This window comes from Natator depressus, chromosome 18, assembly GCF_965152275.1.
Source record: "Natator depressus isolate rNatDep1 chromosome 18, rNatDep2.hap1, whole genome shotgun sequence".
Classification (NCBI taxonomy): Eukaryota; Metazoa; Chordata; order Testudines; family Cheloniidae; genus Natator; species Natator depressus.
In genome coordinates this window covers 20,094,037-20,112,168 of record NC_134251.1, presented here as the reverse complement: position 1 = coordinate 20,112,168, position 18,132 = coordinate 20,094,037, and the positions used below count along the sequence as shown (strand labels likewise).

The following is an 18,132-nucleotide window of genomic DNA, read 5'->3' as shown; positions in this document are numbered from 1 at the left end:
TTTGGTCAACAACAATTAATCTTTGCACTATAACATTTGGTGCTGAAATATTTTATGTACAGGGCTTGGCTGTAGCTACACAATGCTAGCACGGATTGTGCTACTCCGGGATTCTGGTAGACCATCTGGGAAAACATCTGAGGTATCGGTTCTTTGAGAAGGACATCAAATCACAGACTACAGACCTGTTAATGTATGGGTATAAATCCTCTACTGCCATTTCCAGTCACCATTGGCCCGAAAGGGGGAAGAAGGAAGATTTGCAAAGTTATATGCCAGTGTTTGACATGCAGGGCAAGGTGCCTTTTCATATCAGTCTGCTAAAGGGATCAAGTTTTGAATGAACTTAGTGAGAATGAATAAGCCAAAGATCTTTCCAGGTGATATGTGTTTCTAACCAGCAATTGGCTGGCGAGGACAATTTCTGAAGTGAAGAGGGGTGAGGAAAACGCTCTCTGGTTTCATGAGCAGTGATTTCTCAGTTGGAACTAGTGACCAGTTGACCAGTTGCTAAACATATCTTTGAAGGTTAGAGTAAAGGAAAAGAGCATGAAACAACAACGGACAACACACCACAGGACCGGTGACGTCCCTACCTGACAAGGCTGGGGTCAGGGTTGTAGGGTGGAGGAGGAGTGCAGTGTGAACCTGAGACCATGGACTGGGAGGAGTGGCCTCCGTTCATGTCTCCATTGGATTGCATGGGGTGGCTGTTCAGCATTCCGGGTCCTGAGCACAAGAAAAAGCAAAAGGGTTTCCATCTCCTGGACTGTGCCCAGAGCGTACAGGGGAGAACCATTGAAAAGTTTTTGATTTAACTTAACTCAAAGAAGCTACAACTGTCCTTTCCCAAGCACAGAGCCCCATTCTCCACTCTGCAGGAATAACCCATCTCAGGGACCCAAGACCCTGAGTGTTAACTGGCAGGATTCCCTGGGAATTCGCCCATCACGTGGAGGAGGGGTGAAGAAGCTGGAGGTTCCATCCCCACAATCCACAGATTCAGGGGCAACCTTTGCAGACAGCGACTACACCGTGGATCCAGGCAGCCTGGCTTGGGCAGGGCTCTCCCAGCTCTTGGCATGGTGAGTTGTTCCGAGCAATGTAGCTGCTGCATAAGCGACTAATGACCAAGCCCATGGTAACCTACTCTGCTTGGCCTGGGAGAGCGGGAGGAGGAAGAATTTGGAGCTCGGCGTAGGGAGCTTTGCACTGCTTTATGTATTGTTTAGCCGAGGCTGCTACCTATCTGTCTGGCCTCTTGGCCCTTTGTGATTGCAGAGCCCGTGTCACGTGGCAGTGCGGGTGCCTTACCCATTGGGCCCAGGTTGGGCCCAGAGCTGGAGTTGTGTTGCGGTGGCTGCCCCACCAACTGGTTGACAGACGGCAGTTTGTTGATCCCTCCTCCGTGTACTTTGTTCATTGGCGAAAGGACGGGCCCGTAGGAGGAAGGGGACTGCAGGTGACTCCTGCTCGGGAAGAGTGGCACGGTCAGTGAGACCCTCCTGGAGACTGAGCAAATCAAACCTCTCTAGGGACTCCAACCTCGGCCTTGTCCATACTGAGATTTTAGCCAGCAGCATAGCTGCACCAGTGCAAAACCCTGCTCTAGACACGACTGACACTGGTTTAAGGCTGGGTACATTGCACTGGTGCAAATCGTGCTGCACCCCTACTGGGGAAATCAACTTCTGTACCGGTTTGTCTGGAATGTGCATGGGATGCGGAACAGCTGGCTTCACCTCTGTACAGGGACCGTAGCAGGGGCCTTACGTGCATCCTAATACATAGCATTTACACAGCTTCCATCTGCACTGCCCTGTGTAAACGTTAGTTGAGTCCCTCCCAACCTCGTTATAAGGTAAGGGAGCAGAATTATCCCCATTTTACAGATGGAGAAGTGGAGGCAGAAAGGTGAAATGACATCCCCAAGTTCTCACAGTGGGTCAGTTGGAGAGATGGAATAAGAACTCAGGAGCTCCGGGTCCTTGCTCATCCATTCTAACCCATAGATCACATTGCTTTATGGAGATATATTGTCAGAGGCTTCACTTGCAATATACCCTACAGCCCCTGCTTGCTGATTTCACTTCTGTGTCGGTCTTTCTCCAACACTCTTTGCTCGGATGCCGCTCTCCACCTCCTACCCATTAAACCAGCAGTGCAGAACTAAAGCTTCTGATGGGCAACTATCACCTGTCACTGAAGAAGTAAGGTGCACACTGCAGTGTGGTCCCATGGAGAGGTCCCCAACTGGGAGTCAGGAGAGCTGGGTTCTATTCCCAACTCTGCCAGTCACTGTCTCTGCATCCTTGGACAAGTCACTTCCTTTCTTTTCATTCCATTTTTCGCTGCTGTTGCTTAATCAGATTTCATAGCTTAAAAAAGAGAAGTCTAGGGAGTAACTTGATTACAGTCTATCTACATGGGGAAACAGATATTTAATAATGGGCTCTTCAGTCTAGCAGAGAAAGATATAACAATCCAATAGCTGGAATTTAAAGCTAGACAAATTCAGACTGGAGATAAGGCGTAAATTTTTAACGGTGGGAGTAATTAACATTGGAACAACTTACCAATGGTCATAGTGGAGTCTCCATCACTGACCATTTTAAATCAAGGTTGGATACTTTTCTAAAAGATCTGCTCTAGGAATTATTGTTAGGAAGTGCTATGGCCCGTGGTATGCAGGAGGTCAGACGAGATGATCATAGTGATCCCTTCTGGCCTTGGAATCAGTGAATCTATTCTGCAGTCTGCCCACCATTAAACTATTGTGGGAGCTATGGCTGAAGAGCTCTGGGTAAGAGTTAAGTAGCAGTGTAAGGTGTATCTGGTTTCTGGCTTTTTTTATCATAATATACGTTCCCAAGGTGCTCATCAATGTCTAGTCAGGGAAACAATAAACAAAGAGGAAGAATAGTTTATTCCAGAGAGAAGAATGAAGGTTTGGCTCCACCCCCACCCAATATTGGTGACTACCAAGGAGGAATCAAAGTGAGGGGCTCTCTGGAAGGTGGTAGAGGCCTCTCCACACCCCATAGTTATACAAAGCATAAGAACCCTGAGGGTGGGTCAGGCCAGCTTCCTGGATCCCTGTTATGTCTTGTGGTCAATTCGACGTATCTCTGGAGACCCCTTGTGGCGACAGTGGACAATACGGTCATGGTACTTACTGCCTCTGCAGGAGCTGCTGCTGCTGTTGCCGATAGGAGTCGACTAGCTGCTGTGGAACTAACTCCACTAGCTCCAGACTTTCCTTTATCTTCATGAGGATCTCAAAGTTCTCCCGGCCGCGAACCTGAATCAGGGACCAAGGCAAGCCTGTACTTCAGTCTGACTTGCCTTGTCCGGTTTGCTGAGGACCCTCTCTCATAGCCAGTCCCACCTTCCCCCTTCTTTACCCAGCCCACTCAAGGGACAATGTGAGGATAGCCTTAAGCACAAGCAAGGCAAGCAGCTGCCTGGGATTCCATGCTTCTAGGGGAGCCATTCTCAAGAAATCCAGTTACAATGCATGGTCTCCTCTAGTCCCCTTCCTGCAGGAGCAGAGTGGGGGTCCGATAACGTGTCCCCTCCCCTAGCAGCAGGAAGATGGGGTAGCCAAGTCCCTGGTTGAAGGCGCACAAAGCCAAATTCCTTCTGGCCACGGTGGGATCAGGGAGGAAGGTGACTTGCAGCCTAGTTTTGGAGCAGGCTATTTTGCCCTGGGAATGCAAAGCAATTCCAGTGCATGATTCTGGATCTCCGCTCCTGCTGCTCATTGCTCAGCATTCGTTGCAGACTTGTTCCCAGCCTGTTCTTCACTGTACCCATTCTTAGCCCCATCGGTCTTGCTCCTTGCACCCTGTCTGCCCTCTGTAAGGACTCATCAGGACTGTAAGCGCCAGCCACCCAAAGTAAAGCGCTTCAGTGCTGTGTACTGCTGGGAATGCGAGTCTGGGGAGGCCTCATCCTTTCAGCTAGGTAAAATATCACTTCATTGCCCTTTGAATTCTGGGAGCTGCTCCCCCATATCCTATCCAGGGGCCAGCACCACTGCTCTCCCAGAGCAGGGCTCAGACACTACGTGCAGCAGAAGATTTGATACTTACTGGGACATAATACATTTCCTCTTCCCCGTGCCGCCTTTTCTTAATGCCAGCCCCTAGTGCTGGAATCCCCTGGGGGCTCTGCTTGAAAGCTGAGGAAAGAGATGGGAAGCAGTATTACGGAAAAATCAAGTTAAATGTGATCATCTAAGCGGCCACTCCCTAGTTCTTCTATAACGTTAGACTGGGAACTGTGTTAGAGTAAATGCAATAGCTCCTAGTAGGGCAGGCAGCTGCTGAAGGGCCCCACTGAACGAAAACCAGAACCCAGAGCTTCCCTGACTACCAACAAGAGGAACTCCAAGCCCATTGCTGGACAATGCAAACCTTACTGCACAAACCTAACTATGACTCCAGCTCACAAGGGGAGAAAGAGGGCATTGCTGCATGTCCCTAGGCCCTTCGTAGTGATTTGCTTTGTTAAAGTTGAGGAAGATCAGTACAGATCATTAAATTCACACACTTGCTAGGAGCGTAAATACTTGACAGGTGCCTAAAAGATGAGTTATCACCATTGTGATAGAGGGCTAGTGAGAAGCTCTTGTGTACGAGCTGATAAATCGCCAGGATCCTTCTGTAAGGTTTTACTGCGAACAGTTAAATACCTGTCCTGAGAAGGTGTAGCTCAGTATGTGCCCAATTTATTTGGGGGTGTGGAATTAGTGATGAAATATAATAAACTTACACAGAAAATTCTTTCCCTCTGCCTCCCACTTCAGCCCCCAGCCCTAAACTCAACAGAGGCTTTGCCTGCTGCTAACCTATCTCTGGGAGGGGCAATGCTTCAGAGTACAGCAAAAACCCCACAGTATGAAACTGGCCACGGCTGGATGGGAAGAGAGGGGGGCAAAGAATTCCTTTCTGATGCCTGCAGGAAATAAGCTTAAAGCTTATGGAGCATGTTAGTTTTTTAACTATCTTAGCACTAACAAACACTTGCCTTTAATAATAATAATGATGAACAAATAGATCTGGACAATGAAGCACCTCCACTAATAATGCCACTCTGTTTTTCTGACTGCAAGGTTTATACCTGACGACAGCTGGATTTGAGCGATGACGTTTGGATCGGAGTACTGCTCTTCATCTAAACGTCACCACCCAAGTTCCATAGTTCAGAGTGTTCGTTGCTGCTGCCCCGGAAGCATGGGCCATGCCCTGGACGGCACCTGCTCAGCAGTGCTAGGCAGTGCAAAGCTGGGGGTCTCACTCGGAGTTGAGATTCACCCTTTCCTGAAAGGAGGACTCACTGCGCTTGTTGACGTTGCCATTTTTAGCTGCATTTTCGTTCAGGGCTTGTTGCTCTCGGTAATGATCTTCGTCGGCTTTCCGATCTCGGCCGGGACAGGCGCAGATCCGCCCTTCGAACGATCTCCTCCCCAATACTTGGCCACTGGGGAGCAGAGTAAAAACCAAAAAGGATTTATTTTTTTAGGAAACTAATCAGACTAAACCTCATTCTCTATGGGGTTGGGTTTCTGTCCGTTGACTTTGTGTTGATCAATTCTTCAAAAAGCTTTTAAACACTCCAGAAAAGACTAAAAAGAAGAGTTCAGGAAAAGGAATTCCCCTCCTGTGAGCACCTAACAAGGGCTCTCTGCAGGAAGTTGCTGATTTTAGAAGCCCAAGGCTGCTGTACATATACACCAGGCCTGATGCAGCACACAAGGTGCTGTGTTCCACGTACAGTCTCACAGTGATGTACGGGCTCTTGTGCAGGTCCCTTTGGCTAGGGGTGAATTTCCCCCGGTGGCCTTTCATCTTTGATTGGCAAAGGACTAATACAGTTACACCTTGGGAAACAGCAGGGAGCAAGAGTTTTTTCCAGGCTGTGAAAGGTGCAGGGGAGAAGCCTATGCCCCTGTGTATTCCCACGTTCCCCCACACCCACCCTCTAAGGCTCTTCGTAGTCACTAACTTCCTAGTCAGGGAATGCCACTTTCCCACCTCTTCACTGTGCTTTGGACTCTCCATGCCAAAGATGCTTGGCCAGGAGTTTGCCTTGGGCTGCAGCTTCCAGAACTTTATGGGCTGCCTTCTCCTCCAGAGGTCTTGCAAATCAGGCTCTGGAGTTTTGCTAACTCCTCTGTTTCACTGCTGAGGTTCTCCCCAGGCCGTGCGTGGTTCATCCCCAGATGTGAACTGGGTGAGCCTCTCTCTAGCTATTTACGCAGCTGCCGTTCAGCTCGTAATCTGTCCAGGAGGGCCCAGGAGAGCCAGGCGCCGGAGTGTGGAGGGGAGCAGATGTCTGTCCTTTGCAGCACAGGTACCATAAGAATGACTCACTCTCTTGTCTCCAGGGTTATAATGATGAGGATGGGCCGTCTGTTCATCCCTCCCACACAGCTGCTGTTGCACATGAAATTGTACAGAATGGTGGTGAACTCAGTCCCAACCTGCCCAAAAGAGAGGAAATGACATCACGTGGGGGGTGGGGTTAGTAGGGGGCCGGGTGTTAAAAGCCCAGGGGAGATGGTGGCAGACCTCAGTCACTGCAGCAATGGGCTGCAGCCAGACAGGTGCAAAGAGCGTGTCTCAGCTCACAAATCAGTGGGGGGTTTGTGTGTGTGTGTTTGGGGGAATATTCATGGAGGAAGGCAGGGAAGATGAATTTCTGACCCTTGCTCTAAAGCAGCGGTTCCCATACTTGTTCCGCCACTTGTGCAGGGAAAGCCCCTGGCGGGCCGGGCCGGGCCAGGCCGGGCCGGTTTGTTTACCTGCCGCGTCCGTAGATTCGCCTGATCGCGGCTCCCAGTGGCCACGGTTCGCTGCTCCAGGCCAATGGGAGCTGCTGGAAGCGGTGGCCAGTATGTCCCTCGGCCCGCGCCGCTTCCAGCAGTTCCCATTGGCCTGGAGCAGCGACCCGTGACCAGTGGGAGCCGCAATCGGCTGAACCTGCGGACGTGGCAGGTAAACAAACCGGCCCAGCCCACGAGGGGCTTTCCCTGCACAAGTGGTGGAACAAGTTTGGGAACCACTGCTCTGGAGAAATATCCCCTTGAATGGGGATTATGTAGCCACTGTAACTGCAGAGTGCCTGCGTTACTTTCATATCATGCCAGTTTTGTGGGACCTTACTGCTAGATACTTCAGTCATTGCCCTGGGCATGTGACATTGCAGCTGGAAATCAGCATCACAAAGGCACTAATTTAACAGGGCCCTAGGGGGCGCGCTAAGCTTTCCACTCACCATTTTATCTAATTTCGTTATTGGCCGAATGTGCCCCTGAGCAGTTACTAGCTGGACTGAATTTTCTGTTAACCTGCCCAATGCTCTGTGATCCCAGTGGGTTTGAAGCAAGATTCCCCTTTAAAGTGAGATGCTTTGGCAAATCCTGAAAGGGAAGGAGTACAGGCACAATGTATCAGGGCTGTAGCACGAGGGATATTACTCTCCAGACACTGCAGTACCATCAGGAGCCTTGTCAGGGATTGAAATTCATCTCCTAAATTCCACAGGGCGGATGCTGCTTTTAGCCACCTCGGTGCCAGCGGAGTCTCTGCAGGGTCAGAGCTATAACTTTGTTTAAGAAAACTACGAGCCGTATTTTCACCCTCCCCCCTGGCCCCTTCCTCCCCCCTGCCCCAGCACCCCTATTCCTCTTCAAGCAAAGAGAATACCTGTGGTGGCTCATATGGCACCATTACACTCTGCCTTCCGGTGACAGGGTCGTCCACGTACTGAGAGAGATTGTTGCCTTCCACCCGGATCAAGTGGCTGGCTGGAGCAGACTGGCCTGCAGAGGGGAGAGTTAGAGGAAAGACCCTTCTCGGTGGGCTTGCCGACCCAAGAACGTTGCACGGGGTGATTATAAAATCCGTTTACTTAAACCAGGGCAAAAGGCAGTGTGGACGCTCACATTTTGGTTTACACCACATGCATTTTAGTTTAGCTTAAGTTGATTAGGAATTGGGTTAAACGCAACCAAAGTAAGTGAGTTAAACTAGAAAGAGTGTTGTACGGGATGGTTCTGGTAAAATGGTTTAAAAAAAAAACTATGGACGTTAAACCGGTTCAACTTCCACGTGTAGACATTGTTCTCTGCAGCTTCCCCTCAGCCCCACCTTCTCTCAAGAGGCCAAAGGGGGCTGTTTTGGGTCAGGCCACATAAAACCTGACCTGAAAATTCCACCCAACGTGGCATTCAACCTAAACCTGAAACTCTCCTGAGGAGCCAAAGAATTCGTTTAACTGACTTTTACTTTCATCTGCCTTTGAATTTACTGAGTGTTCCAGGTGGGCCTGAACCAAATCAGGACTGGGCCCCATCACAGTAGGCAAGTACAAACACCTAGCAAGACACCAGGCCGCTGTCCCTCATCCTCTGAGACTGAGAAACCCTGGGCAACTGCAAGACAGGAGAATCCGGAAGCAGCCCGGTGGGCTCCAAACATTCCAAATGGCAACCTCTTGCCAGCCTATTTCCAGAGGCGCTGCGGCTGCTCCGCTTCGGTGGTGCAGTGCCACCAATGACCTGTGCAAAGGTCGCCTCAGGCTTCCCCGGGGCACAGGGAGGTTTGCTGTCACAGCCACTGTTCGTTTGGGCGTGTCGATGCTTTCTTAATCGAAGCATTTTCAAGGATGATTTTGTGGCTGCATGCATCACTCCCTTCCCTTTCCTGGGCTGGGCTGCCTGGACGTGGCTCTGTGGAAACGGGGTACGAGGCAGGCCCCAGCCAGGGAGACTTGAATGTCTGGTTCTGACAGTGCCGGTGAAGGTGCGGACAATTGCCCTGCCTGAAGAATCCTTTGTCTCTGCTTCACACCTGCTCATTCCTGCTGACCGGAGAGCAGGGCCCCACTTGAACAGAGGCACGTCAGGCAAGTCCTGCAATGAGAGGCGGGGGCCCCCTAACTACCTAACCCCTTTCAAAACACCTACCCCAATTTTTTCCTTCTGCATTTGATGGGGCTGGGCTGCATTTTCAGCAGGCAAAGGGTTCTGCTGGGAGCAGAACGTTATGTGTAACAGCATGAATCTCACAAGCAACACTTCGGGCTCTGATCCTTTTGTCTTCTCTAGATGGACTTTAGTGAGGAGCTCAGGGTGCCAGCTGGAGCCAAACTGAGTCCAGGCTCCCTGCCTTTTAAGGGAGAGGAGGTCAGTGGGTAACATTTTCAAAAGCACTTAAGTAGCTTTGCTCCATTGATGTCCAGGGGACTTAGGCTCCCAAGTCACTTAGGTACAGATGCTCAGAAGTATTTAGGCTCCTTACTTCCAGTGAAATCAATGGACATTAGGTGCCTAAATACCTTTGTGGATTTGGAACTTGGGCACTTTTGAAAATTCTATCCGAGTGTCACAAGCAGCAACTTGAGGAACTTGTAGCTTAGCTAGTAGGTGAAAAATATCTAACAGGCAAGCAGATCTGACCTTGAAATAATTTGCGGCGGGCACTTGTCCTGTCTCCACCAGCAGAGGGGTCCAAGAGGACAGACAGCACAGGGAGAGGTAAGGTAAAGGGTGATGCTGTCCTAGCACAGAGTGGATGGAGCACTTGGCTCAAGGAGTGCTTCCAGTGCTTGTTAGCTCTGCCTCTGCTCAGACCTCATCTGCCTCACTCGCCATCAGTCCAGTCCTGGGGCTGCCAGGAGCAATGGTTCCCAGCACACGCCAGGCAAAACGTGCTGGTTTCATCTGAGCTTCAAAGGCAGCTTTTTGGTTCTCAGAGTGAAACAGGCTGGGGTGGGGTGGGGAAGGGAAGACTCCTGTATACAGGAGTGAAAATGGAGGGTCTTGAACCCACCTGTCAGGTGTCGCGTGGCCCTGCTCATTGTCTAGTGCTAGTCTTGGTTATGGGGAAGCTCTGGGATACAGGTTACCAGCATGAGACAGGTTCAAACAGAATCATTGTCCCCACCAGCTGGGCAGATGACGGAGACACTGACCCGCTATTTGAGGGGCAGGAGACCAGCTCTCACCATCATTAAAGTCACGTCCCAGCTCATGGTTGGGGCAGCGCTTCACCACCTCTGTCACGTGCTCTGCCTTCTTGTAGACGGGCATGGCCCGGATGACGGTGCCTGGCGGGGGCGGCGTGGACACTTTGATCTGGATGGGGCATGTCTTGGCGATCTGACAGTAGAGCTTCTTCAGCAGCGGTGAGTACTGGAAAAGAGGAGGGAGAGCTGGGTGTTAGGGCACATCCCGTGGCCCGGGCAAAGGGTGGTCAGGGATGGAATGGATCGCGGTATCAGACGTGTCACAGCAGCTGGAGAGACTGAGCCCATGGGGCTTTGCAGTGCAGGCACTGTGTCTCCATGCCAGTGTGCCCCTCACTGTGGGGTCCACACCGCTGCTCAGACCAGCGCGCTCGCAGAGCTCCAGAAAACCCACACCTAGGATTGGCTCCTTTATTTATTTATATTACAGTCGCACCAAAAGGCCCCAATCAGAATGAGGTGCTGTACGCATACAGTGAGACACGCTCCCTGCCCCAAAGAGCTAGCAATGTAATTTATCCAGGCCAAGGGGATGGGGGTGCATTGGGGCCCTCAGGCTAAGTGCCTCCCTGCCCCATGCCAATGTAGATTGTAACCTGTATGTCCCACTTTTTAGAAATGTCTCTTGGCTGAGATCACCTGGTCTGCAGCCCTCTTCCTCCACTGCCCCATCTTCATTTGCCTTTTTGCACCTTGGCTGGGCCAGAGACCCAGGCATGTGCTTCTTGCCGGCACACCTGGTTTTCACGCAGAACACGTGGCAGGGTTTGCTATGGAAAAATGTTTGGGGCAACTCAATTAAAACGATAAGCATGTAAAGGAGCAAGGGTAACGGCCCCCCCTACACTCACCCTGGGGAGAGCAACTGCCAAAAGCCATATTCTGCCTTCATAACTTATACGCCTGCAACCTGACAGCCATCAGGGTTGGGTCCAGCAAGTCACTGGGGCTGCACAGGTATAAAGCAGAGGGCAGAACTTTCTTCTGAGACTGCAGAGACAGCTGCCCGCTGGCTGATGTCTCCCTGCCCCCTCCACGGAGGGAAAAGCAACAAAATGTCCTTTTCCAATAATCCTCTGTTCCCCCCCAACCTGACTAAATGCAGCCTGGCTGCACAGGGGTCTGTGCCTGCGTATGGGACGGGAGCTTTATGTGCCATTCCTAGACGATAAATCCATGGCTTGCATTCACAGTGGGTTAGGAAGTTGGGAGACAAAAACTCACCTGCCTCCCATCCCTGGCATCTGCTAGACACCCGTATGACCCTCCCCTACGCACATAGCTCAGCAGAGATACCTGATCAGCTAGCTGAGCCGTACCCTCGTCAGCCTGGGCTGAGACTCTCCTCTCCTCAGCGAAGATTTGGGGATTTTTTTTTGATGGGGGAGGGGAGGGAGGCTTATTCCAACATGCTGGAACAGGCAGGTTTGCTCAGGGATCCCAAATATTCACCAGGAGCTCGAGGAGCTATTCTGCACCAGTTGGCTCCCTGCACGGATGTGCTGCAACAGGTTGGGATGAACTGGATGCAGAGGACAGGAATGGAGGAAAGAGCCCCCTTTACAGTGTCTGATCAACTCCCCTTAAAATGAGGGGGGACTGTCTCTACTCTTGGAATCAGCCTGATTTCACTCCTGGGTGTATCTGCCCCAGTACAGACCCTTGGTGTAGATGGTGAAGCCAGTGGTTGCCCTTTTTGCAGCCAGGCTATTACTAGTACAGATCCTAGCTTTCCTTTGCTACATCAGCGCTGCCACCCAGCTGGCTGAAATAGGGGCTAATTCTGCATATAGCCCTTGCCTCAGAGGCCAAGAGTTCTTCCTGGAGGGTGGTAGCTAAAAATCTGCTTCTGAACCCGATGGCCTCAGATGAGTTGAACTGTTAGCGTAGGCCACACCGAGCACTTCACATAGTCCCTCGCCCGCCCTGAGATAGAGCATTGCCCAAACTAGCACAGGTATGGGGGTGCTGCCCTGGGGGTGTACTCTGAATCCAACTCCAGAGAGGAAGGCACCTTCACACATAAGTGCTTACTCTGCACTGTATTTCTGGTACCTTGTCTATAGCCTGCAGCTGTACCAGCAAGGAAGGGAGAGGTCCAGGGATCACAGGCACAACCCCACAACATGGTTAGGGTTGGCTTTGGAGCAGGGTCTCCTGGAATCTCACTGCATGAGCCTGGGCAAGTCACAGTGGTAAGCAGTGTCTATGCAGCACGTTAACATCCTTTGGATGGAGGGTGTGAGGGAAGCCGAGTGACCGCCCCCAGTAGGGCATCCATTCCCCAGGAAATACCTGCACCCACGTCCTTTTGCTATTCCAATGTGAAAATGACCAAGACTGGAGTATATGAGGGGCATTTCTGAAAAACCAGGATTACTATTCAGTGCTTAAATGGCATCAAGGAGCAGCCGACCTCCCTGTAACAAAAGGGAGCTGGAACTAAACTGACCTAGCTCATGGCAGAATGGATCAGGGTGGCGAGTGCCCAACTGTAACTGCACCTAACACAGAGAGTTTAGCGCCGGGCAGCGCGGCACCAGAATGATATTGCCACTTTGGAGAGAGTGCAGAGGAAAGCAACAAAGATGATCAGGGACTGACGTGTGAGGACTGATTAACAGAGCCATATTTGTATATCTTGGCTACAAAAGTACACTGTGGTGGACACACACACACACACACAGAGCCCTGCCTGGAAGAGGTTATAATCTAAATAACCAAGGAAGATCACCTTCTCTCTCTTGCACACGGAAGGAGAGGCACCATGAGGTAGGAACTGAACCCAGCCCACAAGGCCGTCCTTTCTCCGAAAGTGAAGAAAGGGAAGTTTAAGAGTAAGTTTCACTAAACACTTTGTAGCCGAGAGCCATGTAGGAAGAGAGCCCCAGGGGCTGTTGTGGAAGCCCCATTGGTACTTAAAGCTGCACTGCACAAAGCAATGCAATGGGGACCAGCCTTGTGCCGACGTGTGTGGTGGCTTCTGTTCTGATAGGCCTGGCCTTTTCCCTTTGTAACTCTGACTATTAGCCAACTATTGCCGCATGTCCACTGCCCATTGAACGTACACATGGAAATAAGAAACGTATTTTTTTTGCTGGCATATTCTCAGGAGGAGTTGCCGCGGCCTGGCATTCTCCATCAGTTCGGGACCCAAAAGGTAATTACTTTTCTGGACACTTTGAGCGCTAAACACTCTTGTTGTCAAGTAGAAGTTTAAAAGTGCTCAAGCTTAGCACTCCTGCACCCTGCAGTGTGTAAAGAAAATGGACATTTATTTTCCTCTGGCTTTTATGATCCTCCCACTCTCTGCTGTCTGTGTATTTCAGCCCAAGTGCCAACACAGCAGGAAAGCAGAAAATTGAAATAATTACTTGTTAAAGAGCCAATTATTGCCTTTTGTGTCCTAACCACTTTGAGGATATTGTGCCAATGTAAAGATTCTTTGTCTGCTGGCAAAGGGCATCACTTGAGAAACGCAGGTATTCCTTTGAAGTTATTTAATATATCACTTCTTCCCTACATTGCCTTTCTCACATGTCAGGCTACATGACAAGCTGCTGTTGTGTGCACATCGTGGAGTCTCTGTAGTACATCATCAGTGGTGAATGCATTTCCACATATTGTTCTTTGAAGTAATTCCGCATTGTCCTGCCACAATATCTGGCCGGAGTTGGAAGTATCTGTATAGAACCTAATACATGTGCATTACACAACACTACCAGAGTATCAGTACCCATGTAAGTCACACACACCTGAATGCTTGGGCCCACTTTGGGGCACTGTGGGAGTGATTTTCCAAACAGCTTAGTGCCCCAGTTCCCCTGTAGTGTCTCATGTAACTAGAGCCTCTCTTAGAACTGTGCAGTGCCTTGTTATGCTGCTGGTGTTCAGTTTTGTGTGGCTTCCTACCAGACTCCAGAGCAGAGAATAGCCAGAAGGGCCCAGTCTGATCAGCCAGTCTAACCTCAATATTACTGTAGCAGAGACTGAAGACACTGTACTAAAAAAGGTCAATTGCGAGAGAGACAGTCAGACAAAGAGTGGTGATACAGCCCCGCAGGCAGTCTGAGACGTGCCCAGAGTGGTTGGTTGTATCTAGAAAACAATTTTATTTTTACCATTGAAATATTCTCCACAAGGCTCTTACAGGATGTGCCTGATCATGTGAAAGAGAAGCAAACTCTTCCGAGCAAAGGGCTGCCATTAAGAAAGGCAAACCCTGGTGTTTCCCATGCGCTGGTTTCATGGGCATGCTATTGGCTTCCATTAGAGAATCACTAATTAGTATTGTGATGCTACTTTGCATTTAGATGGTGCTTTTCATAGGAGGATTGCAAAGCCATTGACCAGCTTGAGCAAGTACTATTAGCCATGTTTTCTAGAGGGGAAACCGAGGCACAGAGACTTGCCCCAGACCTCACAACAATATATCTAGTTCCCTTTGACTAACCACACGTCCTCATGTAAATCCAGTTTCATGGTCAGGTATATACCAGGCTTAAATCAGAATGCAGGTTACACAGCAATTAGCGTAGGACCTACCAACTAATCTGCCCAAGCATGTAATTACCACAGATTGTATGCCACCAAGTCAGACCTGTGCAGTTACTGTGCAAGTACAAAAGCACTTACAGGGTAAACACTGCCGAATAAAGTACCACATCCCCCAATGGGTGAAAACCTGAGCATGGACTCTGGCAGGGATGGGGTTAACACCATCCACAGGTGCTTGCTCTCAGTACAGTAATTCCCAGGGTGGGCTCAGCTGGGCTGAATTGCTCCAGGAGCAGAGCTTATAAGAGGAGTGATCTGATGGCTGGTGCTGAGCTGGTGCAGTAGTTAGGCCTTGCTGTGGGGAGAGACGCTCCTTGCATAGTTGCAGCCCAGATCAGTGGGTGGCTGTTTTCTTTCCTGCCCTGGGAATGTGTGTTGGTTCTGGGGGTGCAGCCAGACAGGGACAGTGACTGGCAGGGTATGGGTGGGGACAGGTAGGGCACAGTGCAAAGAGCTGTAAATGAGGCAGGGGAATGCTCCAGTGATTAGGGGGTGCCAATGACTGATTTGCACTAAGGAAAGCTGCAGAGAGGTCTAGTTTCTACAGAACGAGGCTGGGTTTTGAGAAAGCTGGGCAACATTATCATCTCTGCCACTGACTTGCTGTGTGGTAGCATGGCCGAGTGGTCTAAGGTGCTGGATTTAGGCTCCAGTCATTTTGATGGCGTGGGTTCGAATCCCACCGCTGCCAAGAAAGTTTTTTGGGGGGAGGATAGCTCAGTGGTTTGAGCATTGGCCTGCTAAACCCAGGGTTGTGGGTTCAATCCTTGAGGGGGCCGTTTGGGATCTGGGGCAAATATTGGAGATTGGTCCTGCTTTGAGCAGGGGGTTGGACTAGATGACCTCCTGAGGTCCCTTCCAACCTTGATATTCTATGACCTTGGGCAAGTCACCTATCCTCTCTGTGACTCAGTTTCCACCTCTTAACAGTGGGGATAATATTGTTACCCAGCTCACAGGGGTTATAGTTACAAGCCTTGGTTCATTAAGATCTGTCAAGTGATTTGGGCTCCTCATACTGTTGCAGTCACGTCCCAGCTTTCTGTAGACTGCTAAACAGTGTGACTGCGTGACATGCCTCTGAGGTCACCCCCGGGCCTGACAGTGTATGCGGGCGTACATTAGCCCCCTGCATGGCTTGGCATAAGGGGATTTTCCCACTTGGGGTGGAGCACAAAGTATGGGGTCTCAGTGTCACATGTCCTGCCTTGGTGGGGCATGGAAGCATGCTTGTGAAACAGTCCACTTTTTTTGCCACTTGGTAGGAAAAAGCCACACTGAGGTCCCATAGCTGGTGGCATGTCACAAGTTTTCATACAGCTACAGCAAAATACACAGCAGAAGCGTGAGTCTATGGGATGTTATGGAACATTTAAAATGAGGGAAGAGAGAGAAGTGAGGAGGGGGGAGCTTCCCTGGTGCAACATCCCTTTCTTCCATTTCAAATAAACATGTGGCTCCCCTCGCTCTGTCCAGAAATCAATGCCTTTTGTGCTGATGAGCAAATCTACGAGTCCCCTTTCCATGCCACCTCCCTCCAAGCTGCTTTGCAGCCAAGAAAGAGTGTGTGTTTGTTTGTTTGTTTTGTTGAGAGCTCCTCTCCCCTCCTGCACACACCTAAGAGCAGGCCGAGGGCGGGCGGAGCGCTAGTTCCTGCATGGCAGGGCATGCTCCTGTTCAGAGCACTGTATCTTATCCCCAACAACACACACCTTGTGCCAATATATACCACCGCACAGGCCATCTGCAGGGTTGGTAAAGCTTGTCCTGAGCCATCAAAACACATAGAGAAAAGCCAAATTGTGAGACCGCAGGAGTCCTGCAGCTTCCTGGGCAATGAGTGGACATGAGAGCAGAGGGTTCTGACTGGAGACAAGCTGCCTTGGCTGCAATGAAATGCTTTAGCAGCACTGGTGCTCTTGTTCCATTGCACTGGCCATGTAACTCCAGCATGCCTCCAGCCAGCCTTTACATTTTCCTTACAGCTGAGGTCAGTTTTATCCTTAGTCACTTGGTGCACCCAGGATTTTACTCCCAGGCCAGTTTCATGCCTATAATAGACGTGGCTGCAGGGTGCACAGGCAGGTGCGGCTACATCCACAGAGGATTACTACGAGCACCTTTGGGTTTTTAAGATGGCGATTCTGCTTTTCTGGTTCCAGTCAGTTGAACAACAGGACCCCGTGGCCAGTGCATTTCTAGGTGGTTATAGCCCTGTCTTTCCAAGGCAGAGGGCCAAAGGGCAACTGGTGCTAACCACCCAGGAAATGCTACTATTGTAGATAATTTAGCAATCTGGATGAATGTGGATCAGAGCTCACTGGCTTTCCTTCTTCCGTGATCTGAGTTAATCATGTGCACATGCATGCTAACTGACACAGCTACTCTCTATATGTATGTGGTGATATAAAGTGCGGTGAAGCATTTGCAGTCGCACACATCAAAACATACGGAGACAGAGGATAGCTGAGTGGCCTGAGCACCAGGTTTGCAATCACTATCCTCCCTGGAACCACAGGTTGAATTGTGACAGGGCTGACTCAGCCCTTCATCCTTCCGGTGCAGCTAGCTGAGTTCCATGCATTTCACTGTGCATGGGGTAGGGCTTTTGGAGGACAGCTGACATTCTGAGATCCTGTCTGCCCTGTATGGACATTTACGGTCCCAGAGTAAGGATTTGTTCAATGTTTATAGTGTAAATTGCCCTTTCTCTGATTGTTGTGTGATGTGCCGTGGGCTGCTCTGCCAGGCTGGATATCACTAGGGTTGCAGCACTCTATCGCAGTTTTTCAAGTATTTAGGTGCTCTTTCATTCTGTGTTAATGTAAGCTATAATTGAACACAATCCACCATCACACAGACACATCCAACAAAAATCAGTCTAACCCTTGGAATTTAAAGCTGAGTTCCTGGCAGCTGACCTTTCTGGCAAACACACCTGGCTCAAACCCACCCCCTTTGGTTTGAGTTTTGTAAAATAAAAAGGCAGCGTGAATTGGACGTGATTTTTGTTCCTGTCTCAAGGCATGCTATCTTTATCATGCCTGCACACAGAATGCAGCTGTCTCAAGGTCTCTGTTGCCCTACAGCTCTCCACTTATCAGTTCCTATCAAGATTGCTGGTCAGCCCGGATGAGGGGTAGATGGATGGATTTGTATGACATATGACTTCCAGTAAATATTAGCAGCTACATTCAAAAGCTCGCTTTTGGGTGGGTCTTTGTGTGGTGGGGGCATGTGTGTACAGATACATTCTGATAGGAAATTCTGCTGTGGAACCCAGGCCCAAGGAAATTCCATGAACATCTATTCTCCACTGACAGACCAGTGCAACTGCACTTTGGTTTCTCTCCTGCCAACTGTCTCTCAGAAGTGTTACAGAGTTAGATAAAGCAGCTATCAAGTGAAATACTAGCAAAAGGGGAGAGAAGTTAGGAGACAGAAACAAGGAATGAAAGATACCTTTTCAGCTGAGAGCCATGAAGCGATGCAGAGAGCACTTAACACTGTCCCAGATGGCAGGAGCTGCAGAGGAGACGG

General features: G+C 50.1%; 2 protein-coding genes and 1 non-coding gene across 10 annotated transcripts in view; 2 read left to right on the top strand and 1 right to left on the bottom strand.

Annotated features, from left to right (window-relative positions):
• The window catches only part of TP73 (tumor protein p73), an 81,758-nt gene that overhangs the window by 5,069 nt on the left and 58,557 nt on the right, over positions 1-18,132 (bottom strand). For all 7 annotated transcript variants that reach the window (XM_074933863.1, XM_074933858.1, XM_074933857.1 and 4 more), the window contains 8 exons: positions 10,015-10,201; positions 7,713-7,828; positions 6,378-6,487; positions 5,342-5,484; positions 4,095-4,183; positions 3,177-3,301; positions 1,315-1,469; positions 597-729 (listed from right to left, as the gene is read on the bottom strand). In XM_074933863.1, coding sequence (XP_074789964.1) covers positions 597-729; positions 1,315-1,469; positions 3,177-3,301; positions 4,095-4,183; positions 5,342-5,484; positions 6,378-6,487; positions 7,713-7,828; positions 10,015-10,201 — 1,058 coding nt within the window. The remainder of the gene's footprint in view (positions 1-596; positions 730-1,314; positions 1,470-3,176; positions 3,302-4,094; positions 4,184-5,341; positions 5,485-6,377; positions 6,488-7,712; positions 7,829-10,014; positions 10,202-18,132) is intronic.
• The window catches only part of LOC141974289 (streptomycin biosynthesis protein StrI-like), a 47,100-nt gene that overhangs the window by 24,192 nt on the left and 4,776 nt on the right, over positions 1-18,132 (top strand). The window contains exons 13-14 of one of the 2 annotated variants that reach the window (XM_074933868.1): positions 63-1,085; positions 10,092-10,194. The gene's annotated coding sequence lies outside the window, so the exon portion shown is untranslated. The remainder of the gene's footprint in view (positions 1-62; positions 1,086-10,091; positions 10,195-18,132) is intronic. The other variant, XM_074933869.1, reaches the window with a different exon arrangement.
• Positions 15,202-15,283, top strand: TRNAL-UAG (transfer RNA leucine (anticodon UAG)). Its single transcript has one exon. It is a non-coding gene; the product is annotated as a tRNA-Leu (tRNA).